The sequence below is a fragment of the Falco punctatus genome, assembly GCF_963210335.1.
Source record: "Falco punctatus genome assembly, chromosome: 2".
Lineage (NCBI taxonomy): Eukaryota > Metazoa > Chordata > Aves > Falconiformes > Falconidae > Falco > Falco punctatus.
Genome location: NC_137581.1, coordinates 76,955,825 through 76,978,473, shown reverse-complemented (window position 1 = coordinate 76,978,473; position 22,649 = coordinate 76,955,825). Strand labels below are relative to the sequence as shown.

General features: G+C 38.4%; 1 protein-coding gene across 3 annotated transcripts in view; it reads right to left on the bottom strand.

The window, feature by feature from the left end:
* Nucleotides 1–22,649, bottom strand: part of SIM2 (SIM bHLH transcription factor 2) — a 67,831-nt gene that overhangs the window by 19,732 nt on the left and 25,450 nt on the right. For all 3 annotated transcript variants that reach the window (XM_080376259.1, XM_080376258.1, XM_080376260.1), the window contains 3 exons: nucleotides 7,047–7,132; nucleotides 4,673–4,872; nucleotides 722–828 (listed from right to left, as the gene is read on the bottom strand). In XM_080376259.1, the coding sequence (XP_080232385.1) occupies nucleotides 722–828; nucleotides 4,673–4,872; nucleotides 7,047–7,132 (393 nt within the window). The remainder of the gene's footprint in view (nucleotides 1–721; nucleotides 829–4,672; nucleotides 4,873–7,046; nucleotides 7,133–22,649) is intronic.

Sequence of the window (22,649 nt, the reverse complement as noted above, 5' to 3'; positions counted from 1 at the left end):
AGCAATCTGGAAAAAAATTCACTGACATTGATTTTTGGATGTCATCTTTGCATCATATGGGCTGCAGCACAGTGTGCCAAATCCAGAGTTCAACTATTCCTTCAATTTTCTTCTCAAATTAATGTGCTACTGAATGAACTGCTTCCCAAATCCAGATGTCTGAAGATATGATTAGTGTCTCCTTTGGAAGATGGGGAATTATTAGATGTATAATATTTTTTTCCTGACACTCCATTCTCCAAACCTCATCCACATGCTATTGATGAACATTCATCTAAAGATTTTTTGGGTTTGCATTCACTTCAAACATGGGATGATTATGATTAACATATTTCAGAGGAATGGAGAGCTGTTGCATAACGTTTCTCTTAACAACAGAGGCTAGTAAAGTTCAGATTTTCCCTCTGACTCACTCACTCTTTTGCTTTTCTCCTTTCAGGAGTTCACCGCACAGAATCAAGTCCCAATTTTCAAACGAGCCTAGGTGCTTTAAGCAGAAAGATGAAAGTGGCCAGGCATGGTTTTTTTCAGAAGCACAGCATATTGAGTATCTAGCTTATTAGCAGAACTACCGGTTTCCTTAACTGATAGCCAAGCACTTTTGAAAAATCTATCTTGTCAAGATTTTGAAAGCTTTCTCTATTTTCCAGCATAGGACTTGTTGTCTGCAAAACTTCTCACTCAACTTAATAAATTTCAGTCTAGCTTTCTTTTTACTTACACAGATGATGAGCATATCGTAAATGGAACACATCACAGCCATGAACATGGTGGTAGAGGGTTTTTTCTATGAGATCTTGGGGCTCATATCCAGTTAATTCAGTCACCCTGGAAAAGGAAGATTCTATAATACACAGTATCTCTAGGAATATTCAGTTTCATTAACGTAACATTTGTGCCAACAAATCAGGTGCCTAAAAACTGCAGAACAAAATGTTAGTTTTGGAAGCAGAAACCTCATCTTTATAAGAAAATAAACCCTCTCAACCCAGCTGAAGCAAGGTGCAGCCATTCCTTGGCCAGCCTTACACGCAGGCAGGAAAAAGAGTTCTGTTACTTATTTCCACTTTGGGCTTTTGCCACTGCCATGCATGATCCTTTGCACAAAGATCCAGTCGAGGAGCCATTCATAAAGCAATAAAACTACTCTTGTGTACTGCAGACACATTTTCATTTGCTTTTGCAAACATACAAGTGTAGCATGTGTATCAGTCCATAGAAGCTGTGATCATGGTCCATAAATAAATTCAGGCTAACACTTGACAGCAGAAGCAGGAGATTATTGGAGCTGAAAATGTGGAAAGTCAAGGAGCTATGAAGATCACAAGCTAAGAAAAGGAAGGCTGAAGCTAAACTTCAGAAAAACATTGTCACATGATGAGAAGTAGAATAATGGAACAAACTTGAAAAAGCAGCATCTCTGCAGATGTTAAAGAGCCAGACTACACTGGTCAGACCTACACTGGGTCAGACCTGAAGAGTCAAACTTCATGGTTCAAAATGGACTTTTGTTTATTTAGCATAGTTGCTGGAGAACAAAAATCCTTAAAGTACATTGTGCAACTCAGCCATAATGTGGCTTGTTCACCTAGTGTTGCTGGGGGTGTTTTATGCTGTCCTGAGCTTTCTTCACCTAAAAAGGCAGAACACGGGTACCATACAAAGGCATGTATGCCTCAACAAGCAATACAGTCCATTAGCAGGCAGTCTGTAGAATAAAATTGTTACTGCTGAGGATCTACTTCTGCAGCAGCAGATGCATCTGCCTGTTTTAATTTCAGGACTTTTACTTGGGACTAGCTCTAGTCTAGGCCTGTGGACTGAAAGCTTTCTAACAACTGGAGTGCCTTTGGCATGATTTTGGAGGTTGTCCTCCAGTTTATATTAATCCAGAAGGAACCCAGTTCACATGCCTAAGGCTTCTTCATGACATGAACTGCAGTGCAACGAGTGAGGGTGGTCAGGGCATTCACTTCAAGAAGATGCTTCTGGTCTGGACTTCAACACTAATGAGGACACACTGTATCACAGAATAACACAGTCATATCTACAGAAATTAATACAGGGGTCTCAATCAACATGTGTTGGGATGAGGGGGGGAGTGTTGCAGATAATGTAAACTTTGATTACTTTTTTTTTTCTTTTGTAACTATTATGTATCTTCTTTACTCATACCCTAACTTGGCAATCATGCGGACCCCAAAGAGACTGGGGACTTTACATTCTACTTGAGAGAGTGTCAGGTGGTGGGATTTTCTGAAGGAAATCAGAAAAACAACAATAAAAAAGCCTTCATGGTCTGATTTATTATAAATACCGTACAAATACATCCATATTTCCCCCAGCTATGCCTTCATGTGGGAAAATCTTGCATGCCTTTGCCTCAGTCAGGGACTGCCAGTGTGTAGTGAGCGTGTGTCCCTTTCTGCAGGACGATATGTGAACATATGCCTGCGTTTCTCCTCTGCAGTGTACACTGTCCCTCCTGGTTTACAATTCTAGAGGCCCAAATTCTCGCTTAAGCCTATCAGCATGGTGAAAAATCCTGTTCAGGTTTCAGTGCCCTTTCTGACTTCAGTGCAATTAAAACAAGGGTGGCAGTTTCATCCTGCTCACTTAATTGGAAAGTACAGGAACAGATAATCCAAACCCAAGCAAAATGCCCCAAACCTAAGCCACATGTTAATTTTTCTGGAGATGCAGCCTCACTTTGAAGCTGGTCTTCTCGTGGGCCAAAATCCCATCGTTAGCAGTTACTAGGACACCCAAACTTTTGAAAAGTTTGAATCTGGAAATAAACTTAGCTGCTTGACTTAACCTTGACACCAAACCAACTCCTCAATAAGCCACTGTAGGGAGCTTGGGCTCTGAACTTTGTTCTTTGCTGTGACCAACACACGGAAGGAAACAGAGCTTGCCCCATAATCAGTTCTGCCCTCTAGAGTTCTTTAAAGCCTTTGTAAACCATGTGGCAGTGAATGCACAGGCTGCACCAGGAATGTCAGAACCAACAGATCCTGCCTCCTTTTTCTGGTGACCTTGATAAATGAACTCTTGCATGTTTCACTTTGTATCAAGTACCTAGAAAGGATTATTTAACTGCTCCTTCCTATGGCCTTCAGACTGGCCTGTCTTCTGTGACTGCTACCTCCAAAGATCTAGCAATACTTTTCCTTGTATGGATACCAGAAGCAAGCCTGAAAACGGTTTTGTCTTATTCCTAATATGTCCCTACTCTGAGCAAATGTAATTTGGTTTGCTCAGCTGGGAGAGCAAAGGGCTTTGGTAATGCTTATTACCCCTGGTTGTCCTGTGTGTGGATGACACCCATCTGCTCATTGGTAAACACAACTCTGCAACAGTACTGGTCCTATCTGTGCTCCTGTCAACACCTCTGGTTATACTGTCTCCTTTGAAGACACTCATGTCTCCAGGCAGTTCCTTTTAGGCATATAATTTCCTTTTTTCCACAAGCAAAGACATGTTGCTAAACCCTTGTGCTGCTTTGTAGCTGTTACATTAAGTAAAGGGGGGGGGGGGGGGGGGAAGATAAAAGAGAAAAAAAGAAGGATTCCAGAAACAACTAGTTCTTTGTATTTTAGCAGCTGATAGCCCACCGTGTCATTGACTTAGGTGGAGAAGGAGCATGTTCTTGCATGGTTGACCTGCCACGCAAAACTTCCCCGCTGTCTTGGGTACAAGACTCTTTCTCGCTGCTACACATGAGTATTGTTTCTGCTTCTTGCAAATCCAGAATGCCAAGGAAATGAGAGTGTATGTGACATATTGCTCCACATGCAGGGATTTCTGAAGAATGATCATCTTGTCAATAGTCAAACCTGTTATTTTGTCTGGGAATTGGGCTTTTCCCCTCAAGGTATCTTGCACTGCAGTGTACAAAGTATCATTGTACACTAAAAGATACTATGTTTCAAAAAGGGAGTAATGCATCATTTCACAACTCCTCCAGTTCTGGTTTTGTGCTCTAGTCTGGTATGTGAGCGCTACCAGCTGAGAGCGAAGGCAGGATTTTCTTTCCTCAGCAATACCCATTTTCACACGTTTTAAAAAGGCTGTGTTTTCATGTAGTAGCCAAATTAGTTCATCTTCATTCTAACAATCCCATTAGTAGGGTTGATTTCATTGTTGCACTATTACACTAAAGTGCAGAAGACTATGTTTTCTTACTAATCTGTCAAAAGCTTTCTGGATGACCCCAGCAAGTCATTTGATCTCAGGGTTTCAGCTGTGGGGTTGTTTATTATCATTATTATTATGATTGTTGTTGTTGTTGTTATTGTTACTGTTATTATTGATCATGGTACATCCTTATTCCTTTTGCTAGCTTTGTGTGTTAAAATTTATGTCTTTTGAGGTAAAAATGTAATTCTGCTCATCTGCCAACTACTCACAACAAGAAGGCTTTAGCTGACTCTCTGAAACTGTAGGTAACTATAGGTTCAATTGTACAGGCTTTTATATGTTGGCATTCAAGACAAAGTATGGTCTATCCAGCTACCTGAAGGGCTTTGAATACCCACATGGTCTTTGTTGGTCCAAGTCTATTTTGGACTGCTTCATTTTTTCATGGATATCTTCACCTGTTTGGAAACACTGTAGCTTATGATAACACTTTGAAAACATTTATGCTAGAAATTAAATAGCTGCTTACCTGGAATCTAGGAATATCAATTTTAAGTCCAAACTTGCTCTGAACATAAACATATTACTGTGAAGTTTGATCTCAGTGATTGCACTGGGAGGTAAAGATTGACCTACAGCCACCAGTCCAACGATTTGGTAACAGGAATCATACAAAGACATATCTAGCATATACTGCCGTATCTTCAAATAGCCACTGCAATGGATCACCTGGCAGGAGAAGAAAATACAGTCAGTATCTGATGGCAATGGAAGAGGCTGCAACTCAGATGACCACCCAATTCCAATGAGGTTATAAAGCAATGTACAATTACAATAATTAAATACTGTGTAGTATGTTAAGGCTTCAAAAGTGCTGTTAATTTATAAATGGAGGTTAAAACACAGTAAATGTCATTTTTTGTGTTTACTGTCAACATGATTAATCCAGTATTAAAGCACATGGTCTTTGGGGACTATCTAGACTGCTTTCTAGTTAATACTTTAAACTCTCTTTGATATAGATTTCTTGTAGATACAGTCAGTATTCCTGTTCATTAATCAAATAATCCGGAAATTGCTTTTTTAAATTACTCTTCTCTCTCACACACACAGAGGTGTATATATGAACATTTATATTTTAATGAGTTCTTATTCTGATGAAAAACAGACACTTTAAAAACCCAGTGGAGATTAATGCATCACATTTATAAAGATTAACTGCTGTATATGCTAATGCACTAAAATTAAGTTCTCCAGCCAAGTTCATATGACATTGTTTTGACATGTGACCAAGCCCAGGGTCTTGAGACAAGATTCCTGAATCCCCATATGCAATTCCTAATCAAAAAAGCAATAACTTCAGTGTTAGACTGTAAAAATCCATAATGTCAGCTAAAGGGGGGGTGGAATGGTAACCTGGAGGATCATTTGTGCTCCTGCTGATTTCCTACTCCAAACAGAAGGCATACTACACATCCATCAGCTTAATTTCTGTATTTGACTTTTAATTGTGTCCAATGGAAAGGAATTAATTTACATTGTATATAGTACTTCTGAACAACCTACTAAACAGTCATCTATAAACAGGCTCCTCCTGTGTAACCTTCCTTCCTGCCTCCTCTCCAATCACCAAGTGATTAGGATATTTAGCAAAAGAACAGTAGCAAGCAGAACTTATTTAATTTCTCTCAGCAGAACCTGCTAATTCCTATACTGATTCATGAGTTCTTCCTGTGCTTCAGTTAATCAGGTGATATTTTCAAAATTAACTCCTGACTCCAAGTACAAAGAGAATAAATTTAGGCCAATATCTCTCTAGATTAATACATCCTTAAATGTTTCACTGTGTAAAATTTTAATAGTGACCAAAAGAAGAGTGAAGGTGATCCCTCTGATTAGTAGTCATAAATGGGAGTGGGGGAGAAACCCATACAGAGATACCACCACTAAAAGCTTTACTCTTTTACCTGATTTCACTTGCAGCTTTGGGACAGAATTATTTTTGCTGGGAAGCAGCTGAGCAAATAGGGGTCCATATAATGCAGAATTATCAGTCTAACCAAGTAGATAGTAGTGTAAATAGACAGATATATGTCTGGACCTTGAACACATTCCTTAAAAGAGCTCTGCTTCTCTTGCATGCTTTTCGTTTTGTTTTTGAATTACTCAAAATGAATCTTTACCAGACTGTATGTGAAGTGACAGAATTACACCGTGTAGCTCAAAGAGCAGCAAATGCACACTGTAAAGTTGAAAATAAGAACTACCTGAATGACAGGTATTATTATAGAATCTCAGTATTTGCTGTGGCTTCTGATTTCATGTAATAAATAGAAAATTAATACAAAAGGTAAGATTTATAAACAAACATGGTGTTTTAGTATAATTCAGCCCTGAGTTGATAGTAATGATTGTTTAGGGTAATATTACAGTCTCATTAATGTTAAGGTAATTCTGGTCAGGCCAAAGTGACTCGTACAACTGGGTGTCTGCTCAGACAGAGCACGGTAACACCAAGGCAGAAGGCTGTGGGAAGACTTCCAATTTCTTGTGTATGGCTTCCTGCCTCACTTGCCTCCAGTTCCATAGGGGAATAAGACCTAGCTGTGTGCTCTCCTCACACCTCTGTGGCTGTGCTCCAGCCAATTCCCCAGTCTGAAACAAAGATCAGGATGTGGGAATGTGCAACAAAGCAAACTGCAACTCACGGTGAGAGTCTAGACTTGCATTACTAAGGGAATCTGCAATCAGCAGTGGCATTTTTTTGCATCTGTTCTGATTTTTTCCATCACAGTCTTTGCTTTCAGCTACACATATGTAAAAAACTGAAATAAACTAACTTGTCACTTGTGAATACTTGCCTGGGCGAGGGGGATGGGGAGAGAAAAGCTAATATACATTACCTTGTAGCCACTGCATGTCAATCCTGCATTCCTCTTGGCTAGGACACACTTCATTCTCAGGAAGAATGATCTCTCAATTTCATATTCTGAAAACATGAAGTACACTGCTAATTTATTACTGAAGATTTCAAAACTGTCCATAACATCGCCTTTTATGATTTAACAGATGTGCTTACATCTCAGCCTTAGGGAGCAGTAGAATCCAGCCATTCTACTTTCCCACTCAATCTCTGCCCTTAGGATTTATTTCACCTTCATGTTAGGATTCTTTGTGAAAGTTGGACAAGTCAACATGACTAGGTCTCCACATTTCTGGTTTTACCACCCTTGTTTCTAAACAGCTAGTTACCAGCCCCTATTGGTAGGGGGAAGGAAACATGCCCTTTGGAGTGTTAGGTAAATTAAAGTACTCTCTAAAATAACAGCAGAAAGGAAAACAAGAAAATTCATTGGTTTTGTAATAATTTGAGCGTACATAGTTAGCTGTGCCCAGACTGATGAACTTCTGGTCTCCATATACAATATTAATACCTGCTTCACTGATGTCCAAAACCATCTTGGCAGATGTTTTTAAACAAATGTCTTCATGCATAACCTCCAGAAATGTCTTAAAGTTAAATATTGCTCAGGTACACATTTTCTACTAAGAATAAATTACTATTATATTTAATGTTAATTATTCTCAGTAACAGTTCAGACATAGTTCTGACTTTTTTTACTGAAAGTTGCAGTTTGCCAAAACACAACTATATTAGGGAAAGAAATCTCACTTGGTACATCTGTGAATAGGAAAATCAGGGAAGCAGAGCGGTTTTCAGGTTTTTTGCAATGTTGTATTACCTTCTAACTCACCATAGGGTTTGATCCAAAGTCCACTGTAATCAGTTGGAGTCTTGCTTTAATTTGATGTAACTGTTGAGTTGTATTCCCAATTTTTGTGCATCCATCCCCTAATTAACACCTCTTAGCCACACACCTGCACTGGTTTGAGCCTCAGACCACTACCTGGAAACCAATAAACTCTCTATATTAAGTTCTGAGTTTAAAGGTCTGAAGATATAACCACAGAAAAAGGATTTAGCAAGGAAGGAAAAGAAATGCACTATGTAGTGTATCTCAACTAGTATCAGCCTTCCTGAGCATTTTAATTTTCCATTTATTTTTGTAATGCAAATTAGATCCGTATGGGGAAAACAGGCATTTAAATGAACTGGCACATCTACTATAGGGTTTTAAATACAAATGTATACAATTTGGTGGGAGGAAGCCATACAGTACAGACTACTATTGCTGAAGCATGACCTCACAAGTAAAGAATGGATCTGGGAGCTGGGAACATCAGTGCAATTCATGGTTTCGATACAAATTTTCTGTGTGACCTAATACTAGTGCTTGCTCTCTTTCTGCCACAGCCCCATGCACACAAAATAAAGGTAACTTTCTCCCTTCAAGGGGGCAAGGGAGAAAAATAATTAATAAACAGTAATGAGGATACAAAGACCATCTTTAGACATGAAGTGAGTTGCCAGCAATTTTGATGACTTACATTAATTGTCTTTTAATTACTTACATAATGACTTCTTTAAAAAGATTATTAGTGCAATTGGAAGCAGTGCCTTAAACTCTTAAACTTCTCAAATGTCCTGCCACAAGATCTTAAAGAGTTTCTTTCAGTAGCAAGCTCCTTCCAGGCACCTTACTCATTAGCCTTCTATTTGCTGCTTCCTTTGTTTTTAAATGTTACTGTAGACTAGTACACTGCTACAGAAACACTTAGTTAGCTGTAACTTCACTGTTCCACCAGCAGTAGTTTATGATCCACAGTGTGGTCTTTAGGTGTTGATAAAACTAGAGCAGAACCCAGACTAGAGGATAACATTTTTCCTTTATTATTTTACATTATTAGCTATTTAATTATTTAAGAAGATACCTTGTGTCCCTGATTTCATGAGGATTGTAAGCAAGAGGTCCCCCTGGAACTGGCTACAGACTTTCTAGGAAAGCAAGAGGGTGATTAAAACAATGCAAGTGCAAACATGCTATGTGGTATAGGAGGACAGAGTAAAGAGGAATAGAGCTGCACCCTAGTACTAAGTGGTATGGGGAGGGAAGGGTGATAGAATTGTAATTCAGTAGTAGCCACACGTGACTTGTGAGACTGAAGAGTAATAATCAGTAGCTTTGTCATTTTGTGTAATCAAGTGCAAAATTACATATAACTGTAATTAGTTTTTTAGCAGTGTGTTGCTGAACCAACAAACAGTAGTCTTTTAAATCAGTTATATCTCATGCCTGCAATCTAAAGAGGGATGGGTTACCCATGAGGTAACTGGGGGCTTATCTGGGAGGTTCCATTTTTGAGTCTTGACCTAGCTGATATTAAGATGCCTGAAGTAAGCAAAAGGAGAGATGGTCCATGTGGCCAAACAGAACCTGGGCCGAGTGATATACTGCCTTTTTACCTGAAGAGGCCAAAGTAGTACATACAGGATGATATGCGTTCCTCCTCCTGTGTGTCTTAAGAGTGATTGTTTTTGTGTGGGACCCCAGTGTCATTTTGCAGAGAAAAAAGCAAAATATGTCCAAAGGAGAAAAAGAGCACTTGACCATTCCTGGATGGTCTGGGGCCGTAACAACTACTAATGCAGTTATCTAGTAATGCAGTGTGTCCCATAAGATGGGCAGATGCAGAATGCCACAGCATTTTTAAGCAGCCTGGTGGGATTGTGACATGACTGGTGAAGGCTAATGGCTATGTCAAAGTGCCCAGTGAATAATGTGCAGGTGCTATAATTGTGTCTGGGCATCATTTGCAGGATTGGAGCTGAAGAACACAGAAACTACCAGAGAACTTTGTGAGTGTGTGCAAGAGAGTATAAAACCTATTAGTGAGCTTTGAGAATGACTCACTGGCAAGGAAAAGCAGGACAAGGCCATCCATATTGCTCATGCTTACATGAGTGTTATTAGTGTGTATGTGGTGCCTGTAAAAGCACTGTTCTGCTGTCCCTGTTGATCTGTTGTTGGTGGGCTCTGTGTACATATGTGTGTTTGTGCGTGCCTGCTGGGGATAAAACTATCTGCAGACCTGATCAAGAGACTGCAAAATATATAGGAGCAATAAGACCAAAACTGTCACCTAAAGAACCTAGGTGTGCAAGGCTGTGAACAATGTGAATTAGTATTCATATTAACTAATACCTTTGCCAGTGTGACTTCCCAATACCCTTGGAATTAGTAGAAGAGGGTAGCAAAGCAGAAAAGAACTAAAGTAAATGTGTAGTTGTAAAGCTGATTAGGAAATGAAGAGCCCTGGTATCCTGCTGGATACTAACACATCCGTCAATATAATGCAAAACTTAAAACATCACATCCAGGCTGTACCTAATGCAGTTAAAATGGTCTACTCTAATGAAGAGAATGTAGAAAGGAAATTAAGTACTTAAAGATTTAGCAAGTAAAGAGGGTGATGCTGAATATTAAAATAGCAGAAATCAGATGAGCTGTGAGAAGAGTGATTACTAATGCATGCTGTCCTGCTGCAGAGGTTAATCACAAAATTGTGAGGAGATAGTAAGCATGACAGCTCAGTTATAAAGCAGGAAAAAAGCCTGTAGCATAAATAGCCAGCACCTTCTGTAAAAGGAAAGTAACTGAAGATGTCCAGGGATGTAGCAAAAGTCTCCAGTTATGAAAGATAGAAGAACAGTAAATGTAAAATAGGCACTCCAGGCTATGCGGTGTATGTAACCAATTATCCTTAGGAGTTAAGTGATTTTATCAGTCAGAATTAAGTTTTGAAAAACTGCAAAAAATATAACTTAAAGCATCTAGACCTGGTAATGTAATTATCAATATCACTAGTGTTCTTTCAAGCAAATGAGTAAGCACAGCACATAGAAACAACAGAAAGAATCTTAGGCTATCAAGAAGATAACAGAGAGGAAACCAACCAAGTCCTACCTGTTCTTAAGAAGTTAAAGGTTGAGACAACTGTGGGTTAAGCACATATACATGAAACTTAAGAGAGAGAATAATGAGTAGTAAATTGTTATGACTGAAACAGAATATAAGCAACACTGAAGGAAAATAGCCTTTTTAATTATCAGAAAATATTCATACCATCTAATAATGTAGCTTAACCACTGTATTTAGTTATTCTCAAATGTTAACTATATAAATGCATCACTGTAAGTGATGTTAATGCCTTTCCTTTGTGCTAAGAAAATGTTAAAAATCTCTTTATAAACTATATCAGTTATAGAGAAAAGATGAAATCATCAGCTATTGAAGGATGAGAAACAAAATGCTACTGAATAGACCAGAAAGTCTTATAAAGATGCTCCAGCTGAGTTAACACAAAAAAAAAAAAAAGATTAAGAACAATCTTTATTGTTTTTATCTTCTGTATGTATCAAAGAAAAAATGGTAATTCACTCAAACCATATAGATATTGATAACTACGTACTGCTCAGCTTTGAGTTTGGTCTTTCTTTTTTCTTTTTTTCTTTTATGGAAAGGGAGATTAAGAAATAAAACCAGATCCAATGTGAAGATATTTTCATCTCTATAAAAAGAGACCCCATTTGTCTGCGTGAGGATGTACTTCATATTATTATTAGCGATAATAAATAATAGATAAAACACTATTACAGCACTGTAATCTCCATGTATGTATTCTGTGTGTGTTTGGATGGATGTAACTTGATGTATTTACAGAACAGTATTTTTAGAGCTGCAAGAAGCAGAGAAGATTTCATTAAGCGTAACAGTATCTCCCATGGTAAACTACTTTCCAGCTGTGCCTGCACAGCACCTGGAACCGAGACAACTGTATCTTCACACAGTGTGGTATTGGGGATATTTTAGATTGGAGTAAAACAATCTCATATGTAAATTCACATTTGTCACTGCAGGAGGCATTATGTGTTATACATTATATTGCCCCATACACTAGAGCTTCCAGAAGCAAGCTGAAAAGCTGTAAAACTGGAAAGCTGGATTAGAATAGAATAGAATAGAATAGAAATGAATTGAATAGAATAGAATAGAATAGAATAGGATAGAATAGAAGAGAACAGAATAGAACAGAACAGAACAGAATAGAATAGAATAAAACAGAACAGAATAGAATTAGAACAGAACAGAACAGAACAAGAATAGAATAGAATAGAACAGGATAGAATAGAATAGAATAGAATAGAATAGAATAGAATAGGATAGGATAGGATAGGATAGGATAGAATAGAATAGAATAGAATAGAATAGTTCAGTTGGCAGGGACATACAACAACCATCTAGTCCAAGTGCATGACCACTCCAAAGCTGACCAAAAGTTAAAACATGTTATTAAGGGCATTGTCCAAATGCCTTTTAAACAATGACAGGCTTGGGGCATCAACCACCTTTCTAGGGAGTCTGTAAAGAAATGCTTCTTAATGTCCAGTCTAGACCTCCCCTGGTGCAGCTTTGAACAATTCCTATGTGTCCCGTCACTGCATACCAGGGCAAAGAGATCTGCATCTCCCTCCACTTTCCTTCCTCAGGAAGCTGTAGGGAGCAATGAGGTCACCTCTCAGCCTCCTTCTCTCCAAACCAGACAAACCCAGATTCCTTAGGCATGCCTTGCAGCCCTTTCACCAGCTTTGTTGCCCTCATTTGGATGCATTTAAGGCCCTTCACATCCTTCTTAAATTGCAGGGCTCAGAACTGCACAGCCCTCTAGGTGAAGCCACACCAATGCTAAATTTGCTAAATTCAGTGGGATAATCACCTCTTGTGGCTGGTTGGCTATACTGTGTTTGATGCACCCCAGAATGTGGTTTGCCCTCTTAGCTGCCAGGGCCATACTCAGCTTAGCATTAACCAGCACCCCCAGATCCCTTTCTGCAGGACTGGTCTCCAGCCATTCCTCTCCCAACCACCTGAGTTTCCAAAAAAGTGAGCAGTCACCTCATGGAGATGGCAAATTTTGCTGCAATTCATGCAAAACGTCACTACTGTTGTATCTCCTACTCAGCACTATTTCTTTCAAATACCGACTATTCCAGAAAGTTCACCATATATGATGAAATTTGTGTGTTTATTTGCACATTTTCTAGCATTTGCCCTAGCCATCTATAATTCTGACAAACAGTTCTGTATTTCATAAGAAAGGTTTTAACACATTTTCCTTTACAGGTGTATTGCAGCTTTTCCCATATTCCCCTTTACTTTCTATGTCAGCATCTATTTTCCCTCTTTACCTGAATGTGACTTATTTCCCTCCCCCAAACAATTTTAAAATAATTTGGAAATTGATCCTTCTTTTCATAAGTCAGTTGAAGAGTTTGCAGATTCTTCTGTTCAAACTTTTTGCACGAGATGAGTCAAGAAAATGTCTCATAACTGTTATCGTTAAAAATAAACCTCCACCCCCACTTCTAAATTGCTAAGTATCTTGAAAGGCTCTGATGAGAGCTTCCTGAAAAGCAGACCAGCCATCTTAGTACAGCTTTTAACATTTCTCAGAACGTATCAATGTGTTTATCTGCTACAGGAATTAGAGATGAAAAGCAAAGCTTTAGGGTTCTTTCTAAATGTTTACCCTCCCATTTTTGGCACAGTGCTTTACTTTAGTTAGGCGGAACACAATCACAGGTCTATTTTTCTAGCAGACAAACACTTCCAGTATTTGTTATAACTTGGATTTACTTATGATAGCAAATCCCTGATTTTGTTTGCCCTGTATCGATGTTTAACATTTGAAAGTGATTGTCCTCTCCCCACTGCTCCACAAACTTTTAGTGAAATGTTTTTAAGAATGATCTGTGAGTCACTCAGGTTTTATCCTGGAATTCCAATTTTCCATTTTTCCCCAACTGGGTGACTGGTAATAGTTGGAAATTAAAACTAATGTAAGTAAAATACTAGTTTTGATCAACATGATCATACACTTTGAGCAGATTTCTTTGTCTTTCTTTCTGCTCTTCTTTGGAAGGGTGTAACTAGTTACTGAGATCCTGACTTTTCCAGTGTGTCTACTAGCAGATATTTTAATAAAATTGAGGTATCATTTATAATGAGGGGGAGGTACTGCAAGTCAGAGTCCATATCCATGTCCAAGACATCTATTTCAAATGCATCGCTGTTTAATTTTTAGCCAAACTCCATGTTTCCCTTATCAGACTCAGAGAAGTTTTTCTATTCTACTAATATATTACTATATTGCCTGCTCATTATGGAGAGGCTCCCTCCCTGAAGCACTGCTACCATATAGTTGAGTAGATTCAGTAAATGTTATAAATGAGGCAGAGAGTAAATAGCTTCATTCAGATCCCAGCCCAAAGTTATCCATAAGTTAACATCCTCACAAAGCTGAAACACAGCAACCTGTGACTGAGAACACAGAAAAACAGTGCTGTCTATGGACATACAGAAGATATATTTCTTTCTCACAGCACCAAGTACCATTTCTATAAAGAATGCCTTCTCCATTAGTCCTTTTTCTTTTCTTAGCTTCCTATATCACGCATTATGGTTTGACTACAAGTACTAGTCAAGAATAAAATAGCCTGTTTATATTTTACAGATTTTTATTTTCTTATTCTCATAAACAGAACAAGTATCACAGTAAAGAAAATGAGTCTTGCTAATTTGGACAAAGAATTTGTGCATTTGTTCACTCTTATTGCACATGACTGCCAAACAGGATTCTCCAAGCATTTCTGTGAAATTATGGTTAGTTTTATGGAACCCAGAATTGCCATCCCTGGGGGTGAAACTATGAAATCCATCTTTTCTTTCCACTCCATCTTTCATCTCTTTTGAAAGCAAACAGCCACAGAATTCTGTGGTTTGCATGCTGCTTGCACAGTGGACTGAGAAAAAAAATCATCATAGTTTTTTCCACAACTTCACCTCTCATGCCTTTATTTTCTCTAAGGCAAAAGCTACTATTTTATATCTCTTTTGCAAAGCTCCCAAGTTTTGACATTAGCAAAATATGGCATTGTTTTATTGCAGAACCACTTTGTAAATTAATATACATCACCATGCAAACTGCACTCTGCTACGCCATGCACTGTTTTAAGAATGTATGCCTCATCTGTCACTATGAAAAATACAAAGCAGCATTAAAACTGGGAGCTCTTGACACAACTAATGATTCATGTTCGCTCTGCATGGCAGCTTGGGTGCAATGTCAAATCTCAGCTATAGTGTAGAAGATAAAAAGAGTTCTCTAAGGGCACGATTAGACAAAGCACTGAGCTCACGGTCACCTCCTTCTACCTTTCCTCCCATCTAACTTGTGTGGAGACACGTGCCTGCCTCAAGCTAGTGCAGTCCTCTGGAGACAAGGCATGCATGTGTGATAAGCTGTGCTCCATGTCCCTGCTGGACTGTTTTACAGGGTGGAAACACAGATACCGCAAGTTCATGTCTGGATAACACTTTACTGCCCAACCCCCAAAACCCTCTGGGTTATTTTTGCTCGTTCAGTTGGTTATTGCCTTCTTAGCTCCTCTATAGTATGAAGTCACACATGTTCTACTCTTATTTTTGTGTAATCTGCAAAGCATCTGGGTCCCACACAGCACGTTGCTGACTAAAAGAGCATGCAAGTATCTTGGCTAGTCTCCCGTGAGCATAAGGCTATAGCTTTTGTGAGGCACAGGAGAAAGAATGTCACAAATTCTACCCCTTAACTCTGAATGAGGTCAACACCAACTTCCAGAACAAAAAAGAGGTAAAAGCGTTGTAGGTGCACACAAAAGAGAGCTTGCATAGTAGCACACACAGTTTTAAGGTAGTCCTTGAAGCGGGGAATCCAGGACAGGGCCAGCATGAGAATGGGCTTGTGAATGCCTTTGATGGACTTTGCTCATGACAAATTCAGAAGCAGGCCTGGAGATGAGTTAGTGGAAAATGAGGAGTCAGACCTGTAAGCCTGGTGCTTACTAACCATCTTTATTATTGCTAGGCTAAAAAGAACAGTGCAAAAGTGAGGTTGTGATCAAAACTATTCTGCAAGACAAAACACTGCATGCAAAGGGATGTATGAAAACAACATTTCCCCCTTCTTCCTTGGTCAAACTGATTTCAAGTAGAGAGAAAAAACAAACCAGACATGCTTTCCCTTCTCCCTATTACACTGCAGCACTGTATATACACATGCAAGTTACAGGCTTAAGTGTTTGAGAATACTCATCTTCTTTTTAGCAAATGAGTGGCGCTGGTTGAATGATAAAATATAAATACCTTACATGGCAAAATTGCAAATTAGAGAGCGAGCAAGAGAGAGCAAGTCCCTACACACATACTAAGCTAGAACTGAAGTTTGTGGGCTGACTTGTTTTGTCCTGGTAATGTTCTTGCTATGGTAGGAAAGCAATCAGTTGCTGTCCTCTGTCCTAGAGTTTCAAGCTTGCACGTGCTGCCCAAATTTCGTCCCTATTTGGTCAGTTTGTTCTGTGTCCTGACTGTATGCAGAATCCTGTCAGTGCTGCAGAGGGTAAATTGTCTCTACTACCATTCCTGTCACCCAAACTTAGATGTTTTCCAGCATTTGCCCAATTTTTCTTTTGCTCCTGTAAATGATGCTTCTAAACTTTTCTTACAGAAGAAACTCAACAGGGCACTAGGCAGAAAGGAAACAAATATCTTGTGCAGTCTGAAGCACTCTACTATCTTTGATATATAGTATGGCTAATTACCAACAAAAAAAGATTTTTTTAATGGGGTGACAACAGTCTTCCCTCTTTTCCACTTCTGTACATCCATAATAATAGTATTTTCTTGGTTTCTCAAGTTTAAATTAACACTAACAAACAGTGGTAACAGGATCATCCTGTTAAACCCTTATCTTTCAATAACAGTTCTCCTATAAAATATTTTTAGATCCTATAAAATATTTTAGATTAATTAAAACAAAAATTTATATCAACATTTCTTTTGCATATGTGCTACTAGAAAAATGTCTTTAAAACTTAGTGTAAAAAAGATTTTTCCAGATGTCCAATTTTCTATTCCCTTCTTTTAATATTGAATGAAATGTACGTAGGGAAGATGTTGTTCCCTGATAGGAACAGGCATTTGCTTCTTCGCTGACTGATACAGTGCTCTTTAAAGCATCAACAAGAATGGAGAAAGTCTGACACAATGTATTCCAAACTCCTTGTGTAACTTACATTAGGCTTATAACTAGTCATATAAGAATTATCCAGTTATTAGCAGACAACTGAGATGTCTACAACAACTGCAGTATTCCTTTTTCCCTTTGTCTGCTCTGGAGCTTGTTAATAAGCTGGGTTTAGCACACTGTGCTTTGGTGTGCAAGTCAGCAAAAGTTGGGAAGCTATAGACATTTTAAAGGATTAAAATCTCAGAAAAAACCATATGAAACCAATAAAAGACACACAATGTCTGATTCCAAATGCACACATGGAAGAGAAACACACAATGCTGAATCCCTCTCAGCATTGCTTAATTGCTTGTCTCAGTTATCCTGCAGTGCAAATATCTCTTATTTCATGTGCTTGCTTGCTTGCTTGTATTCAGCTGCAATGATGACAGATGGACTGACTAGTCATATCCAGCCTGCACTACCCTGATATTTCATACACAAATTTTCTTCTTTATTCTTAGAGATATGGTTCAGGAGGTACAGCATTTTCCAAAAACATCCAGATGGTTTAGTAAGTGCTACTATCCTGCTACAAGCCTACCACTCTATGCTGCTAACAGAAAAAATTCTGCAAAAATGGTTAGTACAGACACACTTTTGACAGCAACATAATTTGAGGGCTTAAGGTCCCAACTTATTGTAGTATGTGCATCCCAGCTTGTGTCAGTATGTTGTTTCATCTAAAGAGCATGCGAGGGGAAGCTGGATGTAGTCAATAATCCTGGTGCAATCCTCAACATTCGGTCCCTGAAAGCCAACCACTATTTCAAACACATTCAAAATGCTTATCACCTCTGGACAAAGCACTTTGTAACAGTCACTTCACAAACCTTTGCCAGCATTTTGCCTCCCACCATATGCTGAGCTGTAGCAGCTCAGACTTACTAGCCTGACAGACATTTAGTTTTACACTATGTGTGAAGTGTGGAAAGGGGTCAGCTCCTCACATGCCTCCATGAAGTTCTGGAGCTATTGTTGGCTAGGCAGAATTTTGCATGGCACCACAACCACGACCTACTAGGTCTCCTGCAGTAAGCAGGGGAGATACGCAGCATGCACTGAGTGTCTACAGTGAGCTGTAAACATAATCTTGCAGTCTTCCAAGATTCAGAAACTAATGTTACCTCCTCATACCCACATGTTGGAGCCTAGCCACCCTGCTGGATGACTACTTTCTGCCCCAGCAGGAGAATCTCATCCAGTGGACCAAGTTTGTTAGTTCCACTGCTTGAAGAAACAGAAAAGAAAAACTTTCAGAACTGGAAGTCCTCAAGGAAAGACAGCATGCATCAAACCCACTTTTCTACATCCTAAGAAATTAGCTGCTCAGCCCTACACCATGAAACAATTCCTATGTTCCTGTTAGTGAACTGTTGCATGTCTTAGGATAGAGGCCCAGGAATCCCACTGTCAGCCTATGCAAAAAATACAGGTGGTATAGGCAGTGCAAAACTGAGGTGTAAGGCTTCACAGGTACAAAACCAAGCCAGAACACACTGAAATGCTGCAGACCAGAAACATTTTAAGCAATATTGGGAAAGTTATGAAAGGGTAATAAATTTACCTGAGATCTGAGCACAACCCAGTACACATCATTTGGAAAAGATACCAAATCATTCTCTTTTCTTTTTTTTTTTCCTTTTTCTTTTTCTACTAACTCATCCCAGCTGAATATAATGGATTAAATTTATTACAACTGGTGCAAAGTTGGCCTAAAGACTCATGTGCGGTGATTTGCTGAGGCATACCCTACCTTTAATGCATATGTGAGAGAAATTATTCTTTTTCCCCACCCTAGCTACCCTCAGAAAGAGTGTCCAGCTGTTGGTTTCTTTCATAGCAAGGGATCAGTACATATTGTTTTACATTTTCAATGCCGGTCATGCAACTAAAAAGGCAGCTTAAAGACTTTATAAGTTAAAGCTGAAATTCTCCAAAGCCTCCACAGATCACGGGGCTTATGGCTTTCATTGAGTCATAGCTTGTAGACCTTAAAGGACAAAAAGGAGCATTAGATCACAGATGTAACCTGTACATTGCAGTTCGTTAAACTTCAGTCAGGTACTCTTGCACTGAGCTCAGTAACTTCTGTTTGCCTAAAGCGTATCTTCTATAAAGGCATACAGCCTTGATCTGAAGACATCAAAAGAGGAAGAAACCACTGCTTTCCTCAGTACTTTGTTCCTGTGATTAATCAGACTCCTAGTTATAAATGTATGCATTATTCTAATTTAAGCTTTTGTGGTTTCAGTTCACAGATATTAGTCCTTGATATGTTTTTTCTTCTAAAACAGTCCTTTAGTTCCCAGTATTTTCTTCCCTTGGAAGTATGCACGCACAGTAATCAAGTCACTTCCCAATCTTCCTTTTGATAAACCAAACAGATGGTGTTTTTTCATCTCTCATTATAAGCCTTTCCAGTCCTTCAATTATGTTTGTGGGTCTCTTCTATACTTTCTCCAAACTGCCATTTTTTTTTAAGTGGACAACAGAATTACACAGAAAAATCCAGTGTCCATTTCACTAATACTGTAAAAATAATACAGTATTATTTTCATCCTTAATTCATCCTTGCTATTCCTGTTTACTATTCCCCTGCTTATATACACAAGGATTTTCCATTACTCCATTTTGCCACAGCTTCACAACAGGAGCTCACACCAAGCTGTTTTCTTTTATGACCTTTAAATGCTTCTCAGAGTTGCTGCCTTCCAGTTTCTTGCCCTAAAAGCTTTCTTTGCCATAGCATTGGACTTATCTGAAGAGTGATGACACAACACAAGAGCTACTTCACCAACATCCATTTTCCCAAATTTTATTACATTTAAGATTGCTATGAAGTCCCAGCTACTGGAAGCATGTGATTATTCAATAATTTTTCACTGTCTTTATAAAAACAAAGTATCTACCCTCTTATATTTGAAGATGGGCACATCTTGTTGTACCTGAAACATCAGGAAGTCCAGGGCAAACTTAAAAAATTCAGAAGTTATAATTGAAAAAGGCTTTTGCCTGTTAAATTGATATATTATTTTTGAGTACCAGGCTGAGTTATATGAAGAAAAACAATGTGACAGTAAGCACAATATAAAGAAATACACACTATGTCTGCTTTTATGCAGTGAGCAATAGTTTGCATTTCCCTGAGAAATAGAACACATGCAAATAAAACTTCTAGAGCTCAACAGCTGCAAGGCTTCCACCTTTCTCATGTTGTCTGGTCTTTCAGAAAAGCTTCTAAGGAATTGATGAAGCACTGGACATAGAAGGGAAGGTTTGAAGAGGATAATGAGGGACAATGAGGAAGATTAAAAGCAAATGAAGAAATAAATAAAGGGATAGCATAAAATTTTACTAAGACTGTAAAACTGAAGGTCAAAAGTAATCTGTACTCTGGGTTATTCAACACCACCAACAGAATGCCACAAAGTATAGATACATGTGTTCACATTTGTGATTTTATTTCTATCATAATGGATCTTACCCAGCTACAGCTGCTGAAATAGCAACTGAACTAGAAATGTATATACATATCTGAGAATTAGCTGAAGAACACATCTTGAGCAAGTAAAGTTACATGAACCAAGCTGTAAATTTGTGCTATAAACCTCTGTGTCTGCAGTGCAATATTGATTTTACTCCTGAGTAATACGACAGATTGGAGAGATCTATAAAGTAATAAAGTTATAAAAGGAATTATTTTATTTGACCCTGTGACTTGATGTTTCAGACATGTTTTAAAAAAGAGATAAAATCAAACTGAAATGACAAAAAATGCTCTTTAGAAAGTCTGATTTCCTTTTTATTAGAAAATAAAGCCACTTTCACCCAACCTCCCTCTGTTCTAAATTATTTGTAGAACTCCATGTTTCATTTAAATGTTCAAAATACCTACTAAGATACAGACAGAACTTTCTTCATTCCTGTCGTTTATTAAGTAGGTTTCAGGGCTTCACTGAAGAAAAATAGAAAATCTGCTTTGATTTCTGTAGCCTAGGTAGTTTCAGGTTATACCTCAAGATACATATGTACAATGTATACACTGCAGAAAAGAGAACTACTGGCACAGGGCAGACAAATATAAATAAATATTGGGTCACTCTGTTCATTTTAAAAAGATTTAGCTATGGATTCTGGATATTTCAATACACCCAGTCCACATGTTGTATGGAGAAGAGACACACAGAAGTAAGATTTGCATTAAATAATCCCTATACAAACCAGAACACAGCTTAACTCCTTTATTTATCTTCTCCAAGTCTAGGAATCCAAATCAGGTGCTGTTGTTTTGAGGTTTTTACCAACTTCCTCTGCCACACAAAATTTTACACAAAACAAAACGTGTAAATGGATCACATTTCAGAGTAAATTTTCCTTTACCTTTGCACTATTGAGAAATCAGAGCTTGATACTAATAACAAATAGCATCTATGTAGAATGAGGTAAAGAAAGCTACAGAGAATGAGGAATGTATCTGGGGCTAATTATACCATCAGCAGAATTTCAGCCTGAAACAGCACAACTGAATATAAAAGTTTCAATTGTGTGCAAAGTCTTTTGAGACACAACCAGAACAGAATTATACTTCACAGCGACTAGAATTTGTTAAGGAAATAAAGAATTTGACCATAAGTAGAAAAAATGAGAGACCTGATTGTTTCAGAAAACAAATGCTAACAGACATGATAAGCATCCAGAGATATCCAAACATAAGCAAGAAACAGGCAGCACCTATTTCTGAACAAAAAACCAAAACCCAAAAACCTTCTGGAACTGCAGTACTAGTGTGTTGTCTCACTGCTTCTAGTGAAACAGAGCCATTTCACTGAACAGAGAAAAGGAAGAGCTGCGGGCTTATTTGCATTTGACGTAATTCCAATCAGTTGCTCATGACTTTAAATCTGTAAAAAAATCTCCAGCTAACAAATTTAAAAAAAAGAAAGGTAACAAAAACAGATTATTGCCACTGGCAAAACAGTGGGTATAAAAATGTCTTACTACCAATTCTGGATACCAGCAGAACTGCATGAAAAGTCATGCATTTCAACCAGTAGTGTCCCCTCTCCTGTCAATAATTTAGGAAAAAATAAAAAATTTGTTTTAAAAAATGTCAACATTAAAAAAAAAAAAAAACTGACAAAGGAATGAACAAACTGTGAAGTAGTCAAGTAACGGCTAGAAGGAGAAGAGTCCAAGAAAAATAAGTTTGTTTTTTAAGACACCAAAGGGTATGCAAAACAACCTGTTTAGGGAGGCAGAGGAGAGAAGGAGACTAAGATAATTCTTCCATTTACACCCCTCAGACCAGTACATATGCTTCCAGGCACATTAAACTTCCCTGAATGCAGGGGGTACATGGTTATGCACTGATGGAATCACAGCAGTCAGAACTGTGGTGAGATCACCAACTACAGAAAATCCATTGGCACCAGAACTGT